Here is a 23,627-nt window from a genome sequence, read left to right on the forward strand (position 1 = left end):
AGCTATGGAGAGGACACCCTTAAGGTTTTGCCCGCGCTGGAAGGGCAAATTCACCTGGAAAGACAAGCACAAACGGTGCAACCGTTGCTTGCCCCTCGACCACAAGGAAGACGGTTGTGCGGCCTGTAAGCTTCTTAAACCCAAGACTTTAAAGGACCGCAGGGTCAAGAGGTGGGCAGCCTACGCCATGTCCGTTTCCTCACCCGCCGCCGAAAGTGGAGAGGAAAGTGATAACCCGACCTCTGCATCGGAGGTTGTACACCCCTCTAGGGAGCGGTCACGCTCCTCGTTGTCTGTCCCCGGCCCGACAAGCTCGGCTCACACCTTGCTTATGGGGATGAACACCCCGGCGACATAGACGCACACAAGCACTCACATAAGCACACGGCCCACGGCTCTTCCTCGTCGAAGACGAAGAGAGCATTAGCGCCAACGGAGACGCAGGTCCTACCGGCGGCCTCCACGGACCCTAAGGGTCCAAAGCCCCCCTCGCAACCGCAGATGCGACCAGCGACTGGGCTACCCCCAAATAAGGGCACTATCACCAAACCGCCAGACGACGTGCCCTGCCAGCGAGCGCCCGTGAGCGTAGAGGATGCGACACCTGTAACGTCGAGGCCAGAGGAACCCTCGACAGACCATTTAGTCGTCGAGAGCCTGGCGCCTATTGTTTCCAACGATAGCCAGAGACGGACGGCGAAAGAGACGCCGAATACCGCTCGCAAGGCCAGGGAAACGCCGAAAGGAAGGTAGGAACCGCCCCTCCATCGAAAGGGACTCCTAGCCTACTAGAAGGCTTTTCAGAAGGCGATGGGAGCTTATCCTCGACGTTATGGGATAGGTCAAAGCGTTTACAGGCCGAAAGCCTTCCCTTTTCCCCCCCAGACCACTCTGGGTTACCACAAGGGACCTTAGAGAGACTCCAGCTTTGTATGGACAAAATGGAGAGTTTTATGTGTACTCAATACCTACCCACACCCAAAAGACCAAGAGAGGGGCCTCAGGAGGCTCCTAGGGCTAAATACCCTAGGCTGTTTAACCCCCCCCACAGGGGGGATGTAGAGTTGTATGACCTCACTGAAGAGGACTCCCACTTTCATGAAGTTGAGGAGTTCTTATGTAACGAACAAAACATAGACCAGGAAGGTTTCGAGGATGACCCAGAAATGGGTGATGGGGGTTTTGAAGAAGACCCAGAAGAAGGTGCTTCACAGCCCTGGCAGTCCCCATCAGCGCCTACAGACACCGACGCCCTAAACCTGCCCCCCCCCAAAGACTCACCAATCAGGAATACGTCATCTATATACGATCAACCTACCTTAAATGCACTACTATGTAAAGCAGCAGCTCATTTCGAAATCGAGACTGGGGAAATTTCTCCTGACGTAGACTTCGTTGAAAAGATTATCAAGGAGAAACTCCATGTCAGTCAAACAATTCCCCTCCTTGCCTCAGTAAAGAGACGAATAATTCCTTCGCTATCTACACCTGCATTGGTCAGAGGGGCCAACCCGAGGATAGAAAAATGTAGTCCTTCTCCATCGGACCCGTTATACATCAGGGGCCACTCAGTACCGGACTCCCTAGTAGTAACTAATACAAGAAAAAGGGCAGGGGTCCCGCTATCAACCAGCGAGGCACCTCCAGATAAAGAAGGTAAAAAGCTGTATGCCCTAGGTAAAAGGATTACAGCCTCGGCAGCCTTTTCCACTAGGATTGCTAACCACAACTCCTTACTGGCTAGTTATGCAGATGCCCAATGGAGCAAACTATGCAAAGACATTGAGGAGCTACCTGAACCCCTAAAAACTCAGCTTCAGGCCACGGTTACCGAGGGAACCTTAGTCAACCAGAGTATCATTAAGAATACTCTAGATGCTGCAGAAACGGCTGGCCGTTCCCTAGTCTAAGGAATCCTCCACAAACGTCATGTCTGGCTACGTAATTCGGGGTTTAAACCCGAAACACAAGCATCTCTCATTAACAAACCAATAGAGGATGCCAACCTCTTTGGGAAGGCGGTGGATGACGCGCTAGAAACTGCAAAAAAGGAATTTGACACCATTAAGACCCTAGATCAGATTTCAAGGCCTCGCAACAAGCGAGGTTATGGAAACAGACGCTTTTTTCGAGGCCAACGCCAAAAACAACATCAGCAACAGCAGCAGTACTCTGCAGGCAACTGGTCCTCCAATCAAGGAACCAGTGGACAATACACCCAGAGAGGACAGCGTTGTGGCAAGGGAAGAGGTCGGGGTTCCACCCCTAGAGGTTCCCAAGCCACCAACACCAAATGACCCGAAGATTCGGGTCCCCTCCCATGCATCACCGGTCGGGGGCCAGCTAACATCCTTTCTTCCAGCATAGGAGGGAATAACATCAGGCCGCTGGGTACTATCAACCATAGCCCGCGGCTACTGTATAGAATTCAACCGCTCCCCGACGTACAGACACCCAAGGGGACGACGCCTGTTGCCAGAACACCTCGCCATCCTTCTTCAAGAAGTGGACCAGCTACTAGAAAAAGGAGCTATAGAGGTCGTGCCTCTATCACAGGTAACGGAAGGTATTTATTCAGTGTACTTCCTTGTACCCAAAAAGGATTTAACCATGCGCCCTGTACTAGATCTGCGCCCAGCGAACAAATTTGTAAAACTTCAAAAATTTCGTATGGTGACATTACAGGAAGTAATATCCCTGTTATCGCAAGGGGATTACATGACAACACTGGACATGAAAAATGCATACTTTCATATTTTAATGTTGCCAGCGCACAGAAAATACCTCAGGTTCATGATAGAGGGCAAACACTACCAGTTCAGAGTGATACCCTTCGGCATAGCGTCAGAGCCGCGGGTGTTCACGAAAGTACTGGCAGTGGCAGCGGCCCACCTGCGCAGGTTGTCCATCCCAGTATACCCTTACCTCGACGATTGGCTCATAACAGGGGATTCTTACGAGACATACTTCTCAAACACCCAAAAGACTGTAGACCTTTTGTTGCAACTGGGCTTCTCCATCAACGAGAAGAAGTCCAGCCTAGAGCCCAGCCAAATCGAACAATTCCTATGGGCTCTAATTCGAACAAAGGACGGCCTCGTCTTCCCCTCCAACAAGAGGGTCCAAAATATGCTGTTTCAGATCCCTCAATATGTGGCCGGTCGAGAGGTGACGGTGCGCAAAGCAATGCGTTTGCTGGGAATGATGGCGTCATGTATATATATCAATGCAAGAGTGGCTCAACAGCCAGTGGTGTCAGGCCAGCGGACAATGGGACGATCTAGTGGTGGTCTCGCAGGCCTTGGTTCTCTCGCTATGGTGGTGGTCGAAGGAAAACCTTGTCATAGGGAAACCATTCGCCACCCCCGCAGTGGAGGCCACTCTAACCACAGACGCATCCCTCACAGGTTGGGGGGCTCACCTATCCCATCAGACTGCACACAGAGTTTGGACTCCGAGCGTAGCGTCCAAACACATAAACTTGCTGGAACTGTTAGTGGTCTTCAAAGTACTGAAGGCTTTTCAGGCACACCTGCAAGGGAAGACAGTGATGTCCTCACAGACAGCACCACAGCTATGTACTATCTGAACAAGCAAGGGGGCACTCACTCTCCAGGACTGTCCAAGCTGTCCCAGAACATCTGGAAATGGGCTCTCAAACACATGTTCCTGTTGTCACAACATGTACCAGGGGAACTCAATCTAATGGCAGACGAACTCAGCAGAGACTTCCCTCTACCCGCAGAATACGAATGGCGGTTACAAGAAGACATCGTCTTCGACGTCTTCACATAATGGGGATTCCCAGAAATTGATCTGTTCGCAACTCTGGAGAACTCCCAATGTCAAGATTACGCCTCCAGGTACCCCCAGAACCAATCCATGGGGAACGGTCTATCGATCCCATGGTCAGGGAAATTTGTTTACGCTTTTCCCCCCCCCGACTCCCCTTCTCAACAAGATAGTGCACAAGATGCACCAGGAACCATTCACCATGATACTAGTGGCCCCTATGTGGGCCCGGCAACCATGGTCTCCACCGGTGAAACTACCCTGCCCGTACAACATGCTGTCACAGGACAAGGGCAAGACACTACACCCATGCCCACAGACCATGAACTTAGCAGCATGGCTACTGAGATCATAGAATTTGGTCATTTACAACTCCCGCAGAGATGCATGGACGTTCTCAAGGAAGCTAGAAAGCCTAACACTCGTCACTGTTACTGTAGCAAGTGGAAAAGATTTGTCATATGGTGTAGAAATAAGAGCATTAACCCGGTTGACTGCTCTCCCACACAAATTGTTCTCTACCTGACTCGCCTACCAGACTCAGGATTAGTGTTTAGTTCTATTAAGGTTCATTTGGCTGCACTTTCCGCATACACCACTTCTCAACTCAGTGTTGTGGTGGAAAGTCCCAGTTATTAAGGCCTTCATGGAAGGAGTTAAAAGAATACACCCTCCCATAGCTAACCCAGCTCCCGGATGGGACCTAAATGTGGCACTAACCAGGCTCATCGGCTCACATTTTGAACCCATGCATAAAACAACGCTTAAGGACCTCACCCTTAAAACGGCTATCACCTCCATCAGGAGAGTAAGTGAACTACAAGCGCTATCTATTCTAGACCCCTTTGTAACAGCTCACAAAGATAAGGTGGTTCTACGCACACACCCTAGGTTTGCACCTAAATTCATTTTTAAGTTCCATGTGAACCAATCTATAGAACTACCAACGTTCTTTCAAAACCCTTCAAACTTGGGAGAAAAAAGCCTGCCTACACTGGATGTGAACAGGGCTGTTATGTTTTATATGGAAAGAACTAGACCACTGAGAAAGACTAATCAGTTCTTTGTCTCGGTGGCAGCAGGAAGAGAGGGAGATGCAGTTTCAAAATCCACTATATCTAGATGGATCGTACAATGCATCACCCTCTGTTTCTCTCTTGCTAAGAGAGAACTACCCTTCAAGCCAAGAGCACACTCTACTCGAGACACTGGGGCTTCCATAGCATTCATTGCAAATGTCCTTCTTGAGTACATTTGCAAAGTGGTAACCTGGAGTTCTGTACACACCTTTACAAAACACTACTGTCTAGATGCCCACTCCAGATCTGATTCACAGGTGGGACAAGCAGTATTAAGACACCTTTTCTCTACTGTTCCTTCTCACAACCCACCTCCAACTCTGGGTACTGCTCGCTAGTCTATGCACAGCATGTGATTCTAAGCAGATTAACAAACATCAGAAGACAATGCATTACTTACCGTAAAAGCATTTCTGATGGTTGTATCTGCTGAGATTCACATGCGCCCACCCTTCCTCCCTGCTCGGATGGAAGGAACATAAACATCCTTTTATCTCTCTCTTTTCTGTACTCACTCACGTCTATAAGGCTCCCTCAGGGCAGAAAAAATACAAACAGAGGGACCTCGACGCGTGAGGGATTGTGGGTACACTGCATGTCACTATAGGGATAGTGTTACAGACACGCCTTGTCGACGTCCCCTTTTCGACTATGAAAAACAAAATGCAATACTCCGCAGTGACCACTGGATGTCGGACTATGCATAGCATGTGAATCTAAGCAGATACAACCATCAGAAATGCTTTTACGGTAAGTAATGCATTGTCATATATATATATATATATACACACACATACACATACACACACACACACACACCCCCCTCTTTAAAATGTGCCCGTTTAAAACTGGGACGAGGAAGAGACTAGGAGTAATGCACACTTCTAGGAAGTTTCACCACTTTAGTACTTAGACGAGGAAGATAAGGATCAGGCATGTCCTACTAATTGTTATAAGGAAGGTCAGGCAAACTACCTGCAGCCTATTGAGTGGCTAAATGTCCTTAAAAGCAGACCCACACAGCAAAGCGAAGAGAACCTGCTTGGAGAGAGAAGGTGGGTGGTGACGAACAGGCTAGAGCAGGACCGGCAGAGAGGAGGCTGTGTGCTCCGGGGAGAGAGAAGGTGCTGTGACCGCTGTGAGAGGACCAAAGCCCCAACACTGGCTGGTGTTAGGTCTTCCCAAATGGAGCTGGGGAACACAGAGAACTCCTGATTGCCATGGGACGCTGCCCGAAGGTTCTCTGAAAGCGAGCACTGCTCGCTGTGACTCCCGACGCCTATCCGGGAGGCGAGAGTGGAACGAAGACCAGCCCGAAGACAGTGGAACAAAGACCAGTCCAAGGATGCCCTACGAAGCAGAGCAGCTCCGGTGAGTACGAGAGAGAGAATACTCGTACCGGGTGCTCTGGGTCGAATGTAAGACATTTAATGTTCACGCACAAGCGAAAAGCGCATAACAAGAGGGGTTGGAACCGGAGTGATGCCAAAGGAATCGTGAATAAATTACAAAATTAATTTTGAAGGAATAATGAATCATGAAAAACGTGCCAAGTACTGGGGAAAATACATCGGCCAATATTGAATACCGAACTAAAGAAAAGATATGAAAATCATGTGAACTTTGTAGCACAAGTGGAAAACGAATAACGTGCTATGATGAAAGAAGTGGAGTTTGTTGCAAACAGTAAAAAACAAAGTGAAAGCTGTTGTGAACATTTGTGAATTGAATGAAAAGCAATTGTGAGAAACAAGTTGTTGAACTTAGAGGGGCAAGTTGTGGCAAAGTCAAGAGACTGCCAATATACAAATGGTGAAATGCACGTTCTGGTAAAGCCAATGAACTGCCAACATAAAAGTGATGATCAAGCCCCACAGTTGACAGAGAGAAACCAAGTGTCGTCACTGGTGCTCGTTGGAAAACAAATGTTACTAAAGAAGAATTAAGAGCATCACAAAGTGTCAAGGGATATCGGTGTGTGACCTGCGATGGGTGGACCGTGTGATCTGACAGCTGCGCTTAGAACGATTAGCACAACCTGGGAAAGAACCAAGAAGAACCTTCAGACCAAGGCTGTGTGCTAAGTGTTTAAGTAAAGGAGAGCATTTGTTTTGATACGAGTCATAAGGAGTACCAGTGGAATACTGGTGAGTCTCAAGAACCATTTTGGAACTGTGTTGATCTTGGGGAAGGGAACCCTGAGATACCCTGGAACTATGGCGAACTTGGGGAAGAGACCTCTGAGATATTTTTTTATTGTGTTACACTTGGGGAAGGGAACCCCGAGTCTTTCTTTGTGGAACTATTTTGAACTTCAGTAAAGGGGTAGCTGAACCAAGCCCGAGCTGAAAGAAGCTCAGAACATTATTTTTTAACACTGTTTATTTTGGTGCTGCCTTCCCTACACATTGTATATCTTTAGCTGGGAGGGCAAGCATAGATTTTGGACACAGACAGATTTTTAAGTTGAACTTAGTGACACAGACTATACTTAGTTCCTTTCGGTAGGGAAATCCCACCTTAGCCTAGGGCAAGTTAGGCCTTAATCCATCCTGACATTTGAAATACAGTCCTGTTAAGAAAGTGAATCTGTTGTCTGTGTCTTGCTTCATGATGCCTTCATAGCACACCTTCACAAGTGTCTACTGCGTCAACAGGGATTCCAGGGAAGAGTCCTGGGTTGGCTAAGCGGTGCTACGGAACCTGTTCACTTGAGGTGTGTCTGTTCCAAGGGTGAGTATTTTACTTCTATTGAGCCTTGCCACCTATCGTGGTTGTGTATATGTACTGCTGTGTAATCTTTATTCATGAGCTTGTGAATCCATGCCAGACCCCATGCTGGAGAAGGAACGTTACTTACCTGTTACTCCTGTTCTCCAGCATGGGTCTGGCATGTATTTGCATGCAAACCCTCCCTCCTTCTCCTCTGTGGCTCTTCTTGGTTCATACTGCCACTTTACGCACTTACTAGATCTGAAGATAGCTACCAGGGGTGGAGCTTAGAGAGACGACTGGCATTGGATGGGGGCAGTATGACCCAGAGCACATTGATTGGTTTAGAGAAGAAATGCACTTTTCAGGCTAAAGCGAAACTGCCTTTCTTTTTTTACTGTGGATTCCCAGCCCGGTGACGGGGAATATTCATGAGCATGTGAATATATGCCAGACCCATTCTGGAGAACAGGAGTTACAGGTAAGTAGCTTGTTCCATTTCATTTTTCCTTCATAATTGCCCGCGTTTGTCATTTCAACTTCATCAAGCTCTAAGTGTATTGCCGATTGAAAGTTCTTCACCGTTTTTCTAAATTCAACATAGATTCATTACTCAGACTAATCGTAAAGTCTTTTGTTATCAACTTAGTGTCGCCAAAAGATCTTTCAAAGTGTTGTCAAGAACGTGAGTCCTAACTCAAACCTAATAGCTTCCACCGGGAAACACTTCTCCATAATTTCCCTTCAAATTTATCAAGTCGTAACACACATTTCTCAGCTAGGGTTTCAAGGCCATAAAGTACGCCCGGGATAATACTCATTTTGTATATTTGTAGATAACCTTCAATCGAGTGACCCCCCCCCCCTTTCCTAATAAGGAAGCCTTTAATAAGATTCCATTTCACACTCATTTTTCCCCTTTAAGTGCTCATAATAAGTTTTAGCATGGAGGTTAATGTCCCAATCACCATAATCTTTGCTATATGCAAATAAATGTTCAGGCGATTGTTGCAAACATAGTCACTATGTTCAAAGAGCGCTGTAAGCCAATAGGCGTGCAATCGAGGATCACTGCATCATCCGCATATGCTAGCCCAGATACAGATTCTGCAACAATTTTGGGGGGAAAGTTACGATTACCCTTAAGGGCCTGTACAAAATCAGCTACATAAAGATTATATAGTACTGCAGTCAGTACACACCCCTGCTTCAATCCGCGGTTAGTAGGCATAGGATTCGTGAGTGTCCTATCCAGGTCAAGTCTGACCTGTACCGTCGTATCAGAGTACATTTGTCTTCTAAAATATAATGTAGTTGGATCAAGTCCCCAAGTTTTTAATTTGTGCCATAGTTTCTGGCGCTGTACACTGTCAAAGGCCCCTGCGTAGTCAATGTAGCAAAGATACAATTTTTTGCCTGTAACCTTGTAAGTATTAGAAATCATATATTGAAGGTCCCAGATGTTATCTAGCATGCTGACCACATCTAAATCCTCTTTGATCCACTGATTAACTTTAGATAACAATAATGTAGAAAGGATCTTGCAGCCGAAATCGATCATTGTCAACAGGTGATAGTTTTGGGGGATCGGCCCTATCCCCCAATTAAACACTGGCACAAGAATAGAACATTTCCAGCTATCCAAGACCACTCCCATAATCCAGACAGAAATAAAGATCTTGTCAAGCTAATGGGTCGAAAGTTCAGGGTTGCGTTTAATGACCACGTTGGCGATGCCATCTGGGCCGGGGGCCCTAGCAGCCTTAAGTCTATTAATTAAATTCAGGATATCTTCAACATTAAAAAAGGGAGTAGTATGTTCCAAATCGGGGCTACCATTAAAGGTGAATAACTCGCTTAAAATAAAGCTCCTTGATACGGTTGACCCATAGTTTCCATAATCGGGTTAACCTCTTTCGCCATTCCCTCAGTTAAGTGTGTCCTATATAAATGCCAAAACCTTTTACTGTCCTGTGATTTAATCATACCAAATATCAAACGCCAATTGGCATCATTCATATCCAACTTGGAGCGATCGGCGGGTTGCCGCTGACCTTGGAACACCGTTTCCGCTACCTGAAATCTCAGTACCACTGTGATATTACAGGTGGCGACTGGCTGGGATGTCAGGCAGTGGAAACTGTAAGTCCTATAGGACTCCATGAAAATGGGGACAAAGAAGCAATGACACCGTTATTAACTGGTGAAAACCATGTGAAAACCATGTGAAAGCCATGCCTGCAGGGGCCTGTACTCCCGGAAAGACAGACCTGCCGGGAGGCAGGCAGTCTCGTAGTCTGGAAGTCTGGAAAGGGTGCTACCCTTATTTCCGGACCGCCAGACTTGGAATGTGGCCCATAATCCCACAAACCTGAGGGATGCAATTGTATAGAAGATATTAGCAAATAATTGAATATGATAACATTAGATTCCGACCACACTATCCTTTTACCCTGGACATTGACATTAATTTGTAGTAACAGCACATTCTTTACTTGCGCCAGGTCAAGCATCAACCAGAGTCTTTGATGATCACTCGGGGGAGTAGGCTCCATTACATAACACTTTAAGAGCTTCTTAGCATTATAGTGCAAAAATATGTAATCAATCCGCGAAGACATTTTCCACTGGTCCATGTATCAATGATGTCAGTAGCTGCGAATAAGGATCGTTTCACTATTGCAATTCAAAACTCCACATAAATTTAACCCATTGTTTATCCTTTCCCCATTGTGAGCTGGACTGTTTACCAGTCACACAAACCCCACTCAACAATGGAGCAAGAGTCCAGGTGGTGTTCTTGTCAATGTTAAAAAGAGGAAAGTCAGCAGACCCAAGGGAACAGTAAGAATTAAAATCTCCTACTACAATGATGCATGCCGTAGGGTGTTCAAATCTCCATTTATCAATGATTATCTATATGGTGGATTGAATGGAAAAGGTATACTCCTATGTCCCGTCCCCTTTCCTCCATAGTTGTGGGACATATCTCCGTCCTGTGGGACGGGACCGGAGCACTTTGTAAAAAGCATCAACATTTTTTCCCAAAAATGTGTCCCTCCTCTCTTTCCTGCGCGGGGCCCGACACGCAGCCGTAACCCCGCCCACCTTGGCTCCGCCCCGCGCATCGCCGATCAGTCCTTTTCTCTGCACGATCGGGGCCGGACGCACTTGCATCCTTGGAAGATTTTCTTCCCTGTTTTCCTCTCTGGCTCTCGCTAGCGTTCGTTTACTAGTCTGTCTATGTCTTTTAAAATAGATTTTCCAGACTGTTCATCGTGTCAACGTCGCTTCGCGAGGGCGGTTCCCCATCCTCTAAACAGAGTGTTTGGGTCCGGAACACCGTTGGGACTCCCGTTTTTACTGTGACTCCCTTTCGGTCCGGGCACTTCAACGTCAGTTGGAGCGGTGGGAGGAGGTGTTCGGACAAACTCCTCCTTCTCATTTTCAGGCGTTCATCGACGAGAAGAAGAAACGCCTGGTAAGTTCTTTACTTTTCAGAGCACCCCGACCGGGGGATACCTTCCCAGGTTCCTCTCGGGCTGGGAGGGGCGTTGATCGCTCTGTTACCGGGGTTCGCCCTGAGGTGCCTGTCGGGCCTAATAATTCTACCAGAGTTTTCTCCGAGGGTCTCCGTAAGGGGCCTGTGTACACCGGAGTACGCTCCGAGGCCCCTCCTGTGGGCGCTGTTTGTAGGCCCAGTTCTACTGAGTCGTGGGGTACCGGAGCTTGCTCTGAGGCCTCTCTTTCGGCTTCCCTCAAAAATAAAACCGGGGTGTGCCCCGAGGCCTTGGCTGGACTTGTGGTTACCGAACGGATGTTCGAGGCCCATGCCGATAAGGCTTTTACCGGGCCTAGGTCCAAGGTCCCTCGTACAGAGGCTAAGGCTACCAACAGTTCTGAGGGGACAGGCAAGGCCCTGCCGGTGAAAGCGGTTGCTCACCGTTCCCGCTCTTGTGGTGACACCGGATCTGTTGAGGGAGCAAAGAAGAAAGGTTCTTCTTTTACCGGCAGTGCCGAGGCCCTTCCTTCGAAGGCTCAGTTGGCGGTTGGTATGTCGCAGAAACATTCCAGGCCTCATAGGACCGGCTCTGCCGAGGTTCCTTACGTTAAGGCTAAAATTAAGACCCCTGACCCATCGACGGGGACCCCTACCTCACTTCCTCACGTGCCGCAGTTCCCCTCAGATGAGGACAAAATGGCGGCCGTTCCCGCCACGACCACGGCGGCCATTTTAGGTACTACCCCTACAACTATGCCATCGGCCCCTGGTGTAGGGTTCGGTCCTTTGGGTGAACCTAAGGTCCCTTGTGCGCATCCTTAACGGCCGGTTTATGATTGGAACGCCCGGATGCCTCTTCCGCACAATGTTTCGTTGCCCGCGGGGGTGGCTCCCTTGATTTATGTGGATACGTCGGTGGAGGGGCCGGTGTGGCACCCTTCTCCATTACGTCCCTGGATTTGTCCACCTCATGAGAGGTCTCCTCAGGTTCCGAAACAATCTCCTGAGGACGCCTTTTTCGGTAAATTTCAAGCGCTTATGCGCACCGACTACATGAGGGAATATTTCAAAGGGCTTTTCAAGGAGATCTGTCCACCTGCGCCTCCGGCTCCACCTGTTCCTCCGGTGGTTCCGCCGGCACCTCCCTTGCCGTGGTGCCTCCCCCTGCTCTTCCGCCTTTGCCACCATTGTCCCCAGTGGACAAGGCAGTGCCTGACACGGCTCAGCCGGATCCTGACCTGTCAGATGACCCTCAAGGCGATCAGGACAACAAGGACCTTTCCCGCTCTATCAGAGCTTTCCATGACCGGGTGCTGGACATGATGAGTTTCTTAGATGTTCCGGTGCCCGAGTCACCTGCTCCGCAGGAGGGCGTGCTTTCTGGGGTGTTCACCTTGTCTCCCTTGGAGCGTACCGGCCTGTTCCTGCAGAAGGACGTTCTGGCCGAGGTCCGAAGAGTTTGGGAAAAGCCACAATTGGGACTTTTTGTCAATAAAAAGATTGAAGTGAGGTACAGGCTGCATTCTTTGGAAGAAGTGGCCTTGTCGTCTTGTCCGCCTCCCTCCTCCACAGTGGTGGCTGTGGCTACGTTGCAATCCAGACCTGCAGCATCCTCTTCCGCGACGGCTACTCCAGTCTTGGGAAAGGAGGACAAGCTCCTGCACTCCCTAGGGAGGAAAATCTTTGCCAATTCGGCCTTGCAGCTCAGGCAGGCCAATGCAGAATTGATTTTGGCAGGAGCGAACATGCGGATGTGGAAAGGTCTGTCGGAGTTTGAGGAGCACATTCCGGTCGAGAAGTTGGAAGATTTCAGAGGTGGCCTTTCCGATGCCAGGGTCTTGGCCCAGGATCTCCTGGAGGCTGCGGCTCATCACGTAGACACCTTGGCTCGGGGCCTGATGCTTGGGGTTGATACCTCGCGGCAAGCATGGCTGCATGCCCCTAAGTTTTCGAAGGAAGTGCAAGACAAGGTACTGGACCTTTCATTCGATGGTAAGGAGCTTTTTCACTCTTCTACTGATGTAGAGCTCACCAAAACCCAGGATAGCACTCAGACGGCTAAATCATTGTCTGTTCTGGTTAAAGCTCCTTTCAAATCCCACAGACTGTTGTCGCAAAGTCGACCTTCCTCTGGTTTTAGGGGCTTCCTCGACCGCAAATCTCACAGAGTGGATACTCCTATGGGGAATAACCGCCGTAGACAACAGTGTATGCGGTTTTTCTCCCGCTCCTCAGCCTCCTCATCAGGTTCAGGTGGCACCGCCACCGATAAGCCTGCCAAATGAGGGTTTTCCGCGCTCGCACGAGACCCCGGTGGGAGGACGCATTGCGTCTCATTGGGAGGCGTGGCAGACGATCACAGAAGACAGATGGGTCTTGCCTTTACCCCCTGCCCCACCCCTCAACCCTCCTTTTCAGCTGTCCGGCTCACCCTCCCTCAAGGCCGAGGTTCAGAAACTTCTGCACCTCAGAGCTGTGGAACCCGTTCCCCTTGGGGAGTGAGGGGAGGGCTTTTACTCCTGGCTGTTTACGGTGCCCAAACCCAACCAGGCTGTCCTGCGCACCATCCTAGACCTTTCCCAGTTCAATCTTTTCCTACCCCAAGAGAAGTTCAAGATGATCACGCCCGGCCAGATACGCTCCTCTTTGCAGATGGGCGATTGGCTCAGCGTGGTGGATCTTCAGGATGCTTACATGCATATCCTGATTTGGAATCCACACAGGAGATACCTCTGCTTCTCTTTGGGAGAAGAGCACTTCCAGTTTCGGGTGCTTCCTTTTGGCCTCAGCTCGGCGCCGCATGTCTTCACGAAGATGATCTCTGTGATTGCGGCCTATCTTTGTCTCCAGGGTATCCATGGGTATCCGTATTTGGATGACTGGCTCTTACGCCGGGTTGCGCCCCGAGGCCTTGGTGGTGCTTGGTGTTACCGAACAGATGTTCGAGGCCCGCGCGAATAAGGCTGTTACCGGACCTGGGTCCGAGGTCCCTCGTACAGAGGCTAAAGCTACCAACATTTCTGAGGGTCTGGCAAGGCCTTATCGGTGAAGGTTGTTTCTCACCGTTCCTGCTCTTGCGGCGACACCAGATCTGTTGAGGGGGCAAAGAAGGAAAATTCTTCTTTTACCGGCAGCGCCGAGGTCCTTCCTGAGAGGGCTAATTTGGCGGTTGGTATGTTGCAGAAACATTCCAGGCCTCATAGTACCGGCTCTACGAGGTTCCTTATGTTAAGGCTAAAGTTAAGACCCCCTGATCCATCGACGGGGACCCCTGCCTCACTCCCTCACGTGCCGCAGTTCCCCTCAGGTGATGACAAAATGGCGCCCGTTCCCGCCACGACCGCGGTGGCCATTTTGAATGCTAGCCCTACAACTGCACCATTTGCCTCAGGTGTAGGGCTGGGTTCTGGGCCTTGTGCGCATCCTTATCGGTCAGTTTATGACCGGAATGCCCGGATGCCCCTTCCGCACAATGTTTCGTTGCCTGCGGTGTGGGCACCTTTGGTTGATCTGCCCATCCAGATATGGGAGTGGGCCATGCTTCATGGTGTCTGGCTGCTTACGGTGCACATCCCGGGCCAGCTGAATGTCACAGCGGATGACCTCATGCGGCGTACAGTGGTCAGCTACGAGTGGGAGTTGAAGGCGATGGTCCTCTCATGGATTTTCTCGCGTTGGGGCACACCGGAGGTGGACCTCTTCTCTACGACGGTAAACAAGAAGCTTCCTCAGTATGCCTCCAGAGGGGGGCTGAGAGCCTCCTCTCTGGGGAATGCTCTCGAGATTCCATGGCACAACATGAGAGCGTACCCCTTCCCGCCTCTGCCCCTAGTTCATCGGGCAATTTGGAAGCTGAAGAACTCTGTGAACTTTTCCCTTCTGCTCATGGCCCTGTGGTGGCCGGACATGTTTTGGTTCTCAGAACTTCAACACCTGTTGGTGTTTCCGCTGATCAGGTTAACAGTAACCCCAGATATTCTTCATCAAGGGGAACAGCAGATGTGGCACCCCTCCCCACAATCGCTCAGCTTGGCGGCATGGTGCCTGAGTTCAAGGCTTTAGAGCATTTGAGTTTGTCTGCGGATAACATGCGCATTATCCAGGCAGCCAGGAAACCCTCGACCAGATCTCAATACAAGAGTAAATGGCTCAGGTTCTGTCATTGGTGTTTGGAGAAAGAGTTGGATCCGAGGGTGGCAACGATTGACACGGTGCTGTCCTTCGTATCCTCCCTAGCAAAGTCAGGGTTTCATGTTCTGTCTTGCAGGACTTATCTCTCAGCAGTTTCCGCTTACCTTTCTACAGACCTGTGTTCTTATTCTCTAACTAATCCGGCGGTGAAGAGACATTTAGCTGGCTTGACACGCCTCTACCCTCCGGTTCGTAGTCCGCACTCACCTTGGGATCTAAATGTAGTCCTGATGGCGCTGTGCCATAAACCCTTTGAGCCAATGGCGACGGTTGACCTCAGGTACGTGTCCTGGAAAGTGTCCTTTCTGGTCGCCGTTACCTCAGCGAGGAGAGTGCGTGAGCTCCAGGCATTGTCGGTGGAGCATCCTTTCTTGGTCTTTCACAAGGACAAGGTAGTCCTTCGGACAAACCCAGCTTTCCTACCGAAGGTAGTGACCGAATTCCATCTGAATCAGTCGATCTCCCTTCCGGTCTTTTTTCCGAACCCTGCCTCGGAGGCTGAAAGGGTTCTACACTGTCTTGACGCCCAAAGAGCTCTTAAGTTCTACCTGGACAGGACTTCTGAGCTTCGGAGTTCTTCCCAACTTTTTGGGACCTTCGGTAACCCTCAGGGAAGGCCGGCATCTAAGGCATCTATTTCCAGATGGATTGCCGCCTGTATCACGGAGTCTTTCACCGTCCAAAAGCTGAAACCTCCTAAAGGTATCCATGCACACCTGGTGCGGGGCAAGGCAGCCGCGGTTGCTTTTCAGAAATATGTTCCCTGGGAGTCCATCGCTAAAGCAGCTACTTGGGCCTCCCCATCTGCTTTCTGTAAGCCTTACTGCCTCGATATGAGCTCTAGAGCTGACGCTCAGTTTGGTCAGGCTGTGCTAAAGAACCTGTTTCAGTAAGGGGTATTTCCATCAACCCATAGTTCCTGTAAGGAGTGCTTGGGAATCTCCCACAAGTATGGAGGAAAGGGGACGGGACGTAGGAGTATTACCAGGTTACTCACCGTAGTGACCACCTTACTCCTAGTCCATAGTTCCTTTTCCTCCATACGCCCGCCCGCCGTCCCCTCTAATAAGGTTCCTCTGTTATTGCTAATGGGTCTTGGACCCTGCGATAGAAAAGGACTGATGGGCGATGCTTGGGGCGGAGCCAAGGTGGGCGAGGTTACGGCCGCGTGCCGGGCCCCGCGCAGGAAAGGGAGGAGGGACACATTTTTGGAAAAAAATGTGGATGCTTTTTACAAAGTGCTCCGGTCCCGTCCCACAGGACGGAGAGATGTCCCACAAGTATGGAGGAAAGGGGACTATGGACTAGGAGTAAGGTGGTCACTACGGTGAGTAACCTGGTAAAATCGGGGTGGGGGGAGGGGCCATAAAGGTTAGCAATCAATACTTAATGTTCAACCTCCTCGTATATTAACACTGCCCGTAATAATTAAGGGGATGTGACTCCGACCTCACTCAACCAGGTGAACGTCGAATGTGCCCCAATACACAGTCCCCAGAAGGGCGCCCTCTCCCGCTTCTAAAAGCAAATTTAGATATCGTATTAAAGCTGCCATTATACACAGTATTGCATAACTAAGTTTCCTGGAACATAAAAATATCACAGTAGAATAACATGAGCTGAACTTCAATGCCCAAAAAGGAGTTATGACCCCTAGTGTTCCAGGAAAGACGACAGCCTTCCCAAGATCTTGTATTTTGTTTACTTGGAAGACGCACAGATTCAGGAATACAATGTACCAAATTAACTAAAGAGGCCATATATGTTTCACACTTGGGGTTCGCATTTAACAAACTTAATCGCTCAGAGGGGTAAGAGTGCGGTGGTCGAACATCACTTCAGTTCTTCTTCTGATGTGCGACCTCACCGGAGGGCTGCCTGTATATTTTACGCACAATAATATAAAATCCGAGATTTAACAAAGGTACAGAATGCAGCATAAGGCATTGACTAGAATATGAGAGACACATTGTATCAGGGCCCAGTTTGTTTCACTATGCAAGTCAGGTAGTTGAACTGTAACAATGTCAGTCGTAGAAATTGATGAAAGTAGAGGTATAAGGTGAAATAATTCTAACAGTCATCCATGGTTTAAGAACGGCCCATCCACCATAGGGAATAGTTTAAGCAATTTAATTGATTTCCCCAAGGCACCCACAATGGACCATAGCATCTTGATTAGGGGCCAATGGGCACAGCAAAGGTTGATCACTTGTGTTCTGCAATTTCATCTCAGCATCACTCCCAGGGGAAAGAATTTGACTGCAATTATCAGTTCTAACATTTACAGACGTCCTAATGTGGAGAGGAGAACCTCCATGGTCACCTTGCACAGGGTTAAAATCAGACACACCAACAACTTTGTTCAGCGCATTAAGCCTTTTATCTTTAGGACCTTTCAAACTGGGACGATGGGTGGATTTGGGATCTTCCGACGTGCCCTGAGCCACAGGGACCTGCTCCTATTTAGAGGCGGAATCAGTGTACCCAAGTTCATTCGTATAGCCTTCAGCTAAGGCACCTGCGTTTTTCCTTGGCTGTTTGGTACCGCCATCCCTTCTAGTTGCTGTTTTCCCTTTATTTTGTTTCTGCCATTTCTTATTGTTGCTCTTACAGCGATATATTTTGTGCTTGCCATATGAAATGTCAGAACTATAAGAAAGGACCAATTCCCCAGAATTATATTTATCAGCAATGGAGCCCAATACATTAGCACGGTTCCCATCATCCTCTTGCGAAACAGGTGCACTACAATTTTGTACTTTTGACTCCGAGTTCAACACTGGTGGGCCATCTTAATTAGCCATATGCCCTGCCAACGGCTGCATCACAGTAGACTCGAGTATTATGGGATCAGCCAAATCAAGCGATTCATAAACTATAGCATTAGCAAAAGAATCGCTTATGTTATGTTATTTTGCATTTATATAGCGCCTTATATACCATTGGTATGGTCTGAAGGCGCTGGTAGGTTGAACTCCCTTGGGAACCGAAGTTCGGGTCAGTAGAGAGAGTAGAGAGTCCAAAGGTGCGTGTGCGCACCAGGTATGTGTGCAGCTGGTGCAGAATTCGTGTAGTGGCTGCTTCATAGCGGTAGGTGTGGTGGTTGAGGTCAGGAGTATGTGTTGGCTCTGGCAGGATTTATCCAGACCGAGTGTGGCTGCATTAGGCCTGAGGAGAACGCCTGGCTGGGGGTGTGTAACCAGCAGTGTTTACATAGAGTGATGGGGAATGAGCGGGAGATGTTGATATGGGCGTATTGCTGTTGGCTAAAGATAGTATCTACAATTTTGGCAGCCACTGTATTCAATTCATGCTGCTCTTTCATGAGTGTCAAACATAATCCAAACTCGGCATCCAGAATAGCAGCCATTGCTTCCAAATTCGCCACATATTTGTCTGGCACAACAGAGCGAGAGCGATGAGCTCTTATAAGTTGATTCGGCGGCTATTACCAAAGTTAAGAGAGGCTGAGAAGTTTGTTCCATTAATGTTATCATAAACATTTACATCTGGGCAAAGGTGCCAGTCTGTGAAGGGCCCAGCTATTCTCTTTGAAGATCATCATAAGGGTTAAGAAGAGAGTTCTTGTCAACCAAGGAGTCTGCATTAGTCTACAGAGGTTTCAATTCTTATAATGTCCCCTTTCTCTTGTTCTTGGGAGGCAGAGGAGAAAAAGCCTGTGATTTTCAGTTGATCAGAGTCGCTTGCAGTCACTTTACCTTTTTTTTTATTCTGTGCAATCGAAGGAGTGACAAAATCAGCTGAGAGCTGGCTGCGGTTCAGCTTATTAGGTCTACCTGACTTACGGTGCAGATGGTATACACGTGCTTCTACAGACATGTTAATCTTATTAATAGCACTAAGGACGTACAACATTGAGGTAAGGAAGCCGTAACTTGTAATAAGGTACAGCGCCGATACAGCTGAACAGCACTGTTCGTGAGCTCTCACTATGAACGTGCAGGTGAGCGCGGTATCCGGAATTTCACCACTTCCTGAAATGGGTGGGTTGGGCTAGCCTCCACCAATAGAATTGCAAGCGACTTTGTGAATAGAGGTAAGGTGAAAATAAAAAAGTAATTTGTGCCAAGCAGCAGCAGCAGACCCAACAGTGGAACCAATCTGTCCAGGCACTGTGGGGAGACATCAGCATGTTATATAGGTGCTAGCCTATGAGGGTGGTGGTAAAACATTGTAATCTATGCAACCAAAGTTTTCTGCTATATAACCTGTAACTACTTGGTGTGTGACGAGCTCAGTGTCAGTTTGGTTCTGCAGGACCATCTGAAACCTTTTTGCATGTAATAAACCTTGTTTTCCCTGGAAAAGAGGTGCAGTTATTGTTTGGCCTTTTGGATTATTTATACCGTTTGGTTTTGGGTTGCTATTTCTTTACACTCCTGTAAGATTCCTTCCATCTTCAATTAGTCAACCCAGAAGCAACTACTTTGTCCTTTTTGTAATCGGATAATGACCCATGGATCTGATATTACGTAAAACGTAACGGTGGTTAAGAAGCATGTATAACATCACATTATTTTAGTTGTGCCAGATTTATATTTTATTTATTTAGCAGTTTTCTAGGTGCAAACCTAGTTGCAAACCTAACCCAAATGATAGCAGAGGGCTAAAGAAATATCAAAACAATCCTATAAAACAACACATATAAAAATCAATAAAGCAGGTTGCAGGGCAGACTAGACACAGATCCTTCAGAATGATTTATCACTGGTGACTATTTTTCTGGATTCTCTTTGGATGTAACCTTGCCAACTCAGGCTCTATGGAGGGCATGTTACCACCTATGGGATGTGTTTGATGTGTGTTCCGAGGAGTGGGATGTGCATGTGGCATACTGAAGTGTGATCAGATCTCGCTAATAATATTTCCTGTGTCTCTGTCAGGTGAAGTCCGTGAGCCACGACCTGGAGCAGCTGAACTGCCTCTTGCACATGGTGCGTAGCCTTGTGCAAAATCCCTATCTCTACTTGGGCTCCTATGTCAAAAGTCTAATTTCCAGTGTCATGTACTGTGCTCTAGAACCCCTTGCTGCCTCCATTAACCCTCTGAATGATCACTGGACCCTCCGCGACTATGCTGCCATACTGCTTAGCCACATCTTCTGGTAAGAGAAAGACAAGTCTGGAGTTATAGGGGAACAAGAGAGGGGAATATGAATGTGTAGTGTGAATGAAAGTAGGGGCGATGCGACATTGAGTAGCGGCTGGGTGGGGAGAGAATGGCTTTTGAAAGGGGGAGCTAGAAAAAAGGTAGGAATGAGGGAGATAGGGGTTCATTAAAAGTGAAGAAGATCAGGCAAACTATTCAGATTTAAAATCTCTGCTTGGTGTAATACTTTCATGTCCACTGCCTCCAACATGCCCATCTCTCGTCTCATCCCACAGGACCCACGGTGATCTGGTTAGTGGCCTGTACCATCAAATCCTGCTCTCACTGCAGAAGGTTTTGGTTGACCCAGTGCGGCCCCTCTGCTCACACTATGGGGCCGTGGTTGCACTGCACGCTCTAGGATGGAAGGTGAGCACTTAAATGGGCACTGGGAACACCAGGAATATGGGATTGGTAAGTGAGTTGGTTTCCCTCTGGACGAGTGAGACTATGAGTAGCAAAGTCTTTAGCTTGGTGGGAGGTGTGAATCAGGGGATGAATACAGTGTAAGTAAATGTTTGGTTTGATTTTCCCATGATATCGCTGCTCTTTAGACAAATTATTTGCAAATCGAACAAACTATCATTTAGGTTACTTGAGTGAATTTAAATCACAACCCTGCAGAAAGTGATACGATATATTCTGATGCAATTCAAGACAGCCCCACCCACTTTCCTAGAACATTGTGGGAAATTGGCTCCAACTGGGATTGGACTAGACGTTTGCTTAGCAGAAGCCTTCACTTATAAACCTGAAGCTAGAGCACATTCACAGTGCTTTTCTCATGGCTATGCCAGTGCCATTTGGATTTCTCTGTACTGGTGTCAGTGGATGCCTTTTTGCACATGTGGTTCTTTCACACGATTACTTAATTTTTGGGTGCTTTTTTGGCAGGTACTCTGGCTTACGAAGCTTTCACCCTTTGCTTCTGTTGTGTAAAGGGTTTTTGCCTCCTCCAGGTCTGGTGAAAGGTGGTTTTCAGCATCATGACATGCATGCTCTTTGGAATGTTTAGGGCATCACCACCAGTGGCTGGTTTGTGGGGCCTGGGACCTATTCCTGATGCGAGCGATTGGCTCAAGTGTTGCAGGGACATGTGTCAAAAACCACCTTCACTTCTTTTAAAGCCTCTGTAAAAAAAGGGAAGAAATGCGTGGTAGGCAAAATCTTCTTCCCATCTTTTTTAAAAGAAAGTGCCCGCCAGTGATCCATTCTCGTGTATCCCCAGCTAGGAAAGGGGCCCTCATGATCCTGATAAATTGAAACTGCTCCACTAGAGGCTAACCTTAGGAACCCCTGTTTTGCAGGTAACACTCTTGTGCGCACCAAGGACCTGCTCTGGCTTATTCCTAGGGATAGCTCTGGAGTGCTGATGCCGGGGCTTGCCCACAGAATCCTTGTGGCAACTGTACCAGAAGTTGTTGCGATGTCCAGCAGAGGCTGCAGGCGTTTTGGTACCAAGCTCCTGTTCTTTGTACAGCTGGAAAGTGTGCATGTCTGGATTATTGACAAAATGACAGGCTGATGTGGAGAAGAATTGGCAACATCCATTTTGGGCATGCATTTATCTGGGCCAGCTGGACTTTATTGGGGCCGGACAAATGACCCCTCAGGGGTGTTTGTTCCAGAGATGCAAGCCTGCCACTTGTCAACATTGTAGGCAGGAACACCTGCAGAATTATGGCTTCAATTTCCCACCTCCTCTTGAGTTTTTCTTTTACCACACGCTCTTCTCTATACTACGGGCTGAGGGTTGATTGTACGCCTATAACACCAGTGAGGCATAACACTCACTTCCCTCCCACACCTTCTATTAAGGAAATTATTCTTAGGCTCAATTTCTAGGGCTGAGGCCTATCACTGTACTTGGTTTACAATGTGTTTCTCTTTGAGTTTCTGGCTATTCAAAAATTGGAATGTCCTGGGCAGTTCAGGCTACCCTCCAGGAGGATTGGGCTAGTTGAACGATACAGTAATCTCCTTTGATTATCAGCCCATAAGGAACTGTCCACACCATTTATATGTACAAATATATTATTTATAATAATATTGTGCATATGAACTTACTCCCAAATTAAAATGTTCTGAATGTTTATTAACATGCAGAAAGTGGCCGTGCAGGACCATAGAATGTTCACACAAATCGGAAAAATTCAACTAGACTTTTCAAAAGGCACACAGTCCTTCGAACGTCCCAATGTTTAGTTTATAGGTTCATGGGGAAACAATGGACCCATTTTATCCTATGGAGGCCTTAAAATGGATTTTCAGAATCAACCCATTGGCTAGATTCTGAGAGGCCAGCCTACTCAGGTGAACAGAGAAAGACACAAATGTCTAAGCAAACTATATCAATGTAGTGTGACTGAGCAGTAAGACTGAGAGTTAGGAGAGTGTGCGAGTGGTGAAGGGTTCAGTTAAGGACGAACAGAGCACTCTTAATAGCACAAGTTAGACAGAATGTATACAATACAGTTGTATTTATTTAGGCTTCAGACAACTTATTAATAAAAAAATCACAGTTAAGTAAATAACCAGATATACTACTAATATATACATTTTCACTTTGGGGCTCAGGCTACAGAGCACCAAAGCTTTACTTTTATTCTCAGTAAGATCATTAATAGAACAATCAGTGTAGCAAAGTAAGCAAAGACAAAAACAAGTTAATTGATGAACTAATTTGAAAAGCAATAGGTCAAATGAAAGGAGTTCAAACAGAATACACAGCCTTACAATAATAAGGCTCTACATTTTAAAAAATCTACCCTTCCCAGAAAAGATTGGCCTGGAGTCCCATGTCACAATAAAACCTTTATACAGGAGGCTAGGCGTCTTTAAAGCTTTTTAAAGTCTTTTTCTAAATATTGATTCGGGGTCCCGGGCTCCCGAGGCGCAGCACCGGGGTGACCCATGCCCCACTTAGGAGAGCCATAATGCTGGTTTCGAGGGGATTGGGTCCTCTGACGTATTCTATATCTATGAGAGTAATCACCACAGCTGTGCTGCTTTGGAAAATCTTCTGCGTCCCGCGTCGCTGATGTCGATACGCCGCCCTCAAGGACCTCCTCTGACCGCCCACGTCACTGGATGTTATAAGTAGGAAGCACGACGCCCGTAGCCTCAGTTCCGTTTTTTTCACGAACGTGTTCGCTTCGGGAATCTCGGCGCGCCTCGAC

The 23,627-nt window shown here is 48.0% G+C and overlaps 1 protein-coding gene across 1 annotated transcript in view; it reads left to right on the top strand.

The window, feature by feature from the left end:
• Positions 1-23,627, top strand: part of TAF6L (TATA-box binding protein associated factor 6 like) — a 482,594-nt gene that overhangs the window by 388,629 nt on the left and 70,338 nt on the right. The window contains exons 7-8 of the mRNA XM_069645168.1: positions 20,184-20,404; positions 20,685-20,817. Of these exons, the coding sequence (XP_069501269.1) occupies positions 20,184-20,404; positions 20,685-20,817 (354 nt within the window). The remainder of the gene's footprint in view (positions 1-20,183; positions 20,405-20,684; positions 20,818-23,627) is intronic.

Source organism: Ambystoma mexicanum, chromosome 2p (assembly GCF_040938575.1).
Source record: "Ambystoma mexicanum isolate Mex_15411 chromosome 2p, UKY_AmexF1_1, whole genome shotgun sequence".
Taxonomy (NCBI): domain Eukaryota; kingdom Metazoa; phylum Chordata; class Amphibia; order Caudata; family Ambystomatidae; genus Ambystoma; species Ambystoma mexicanum.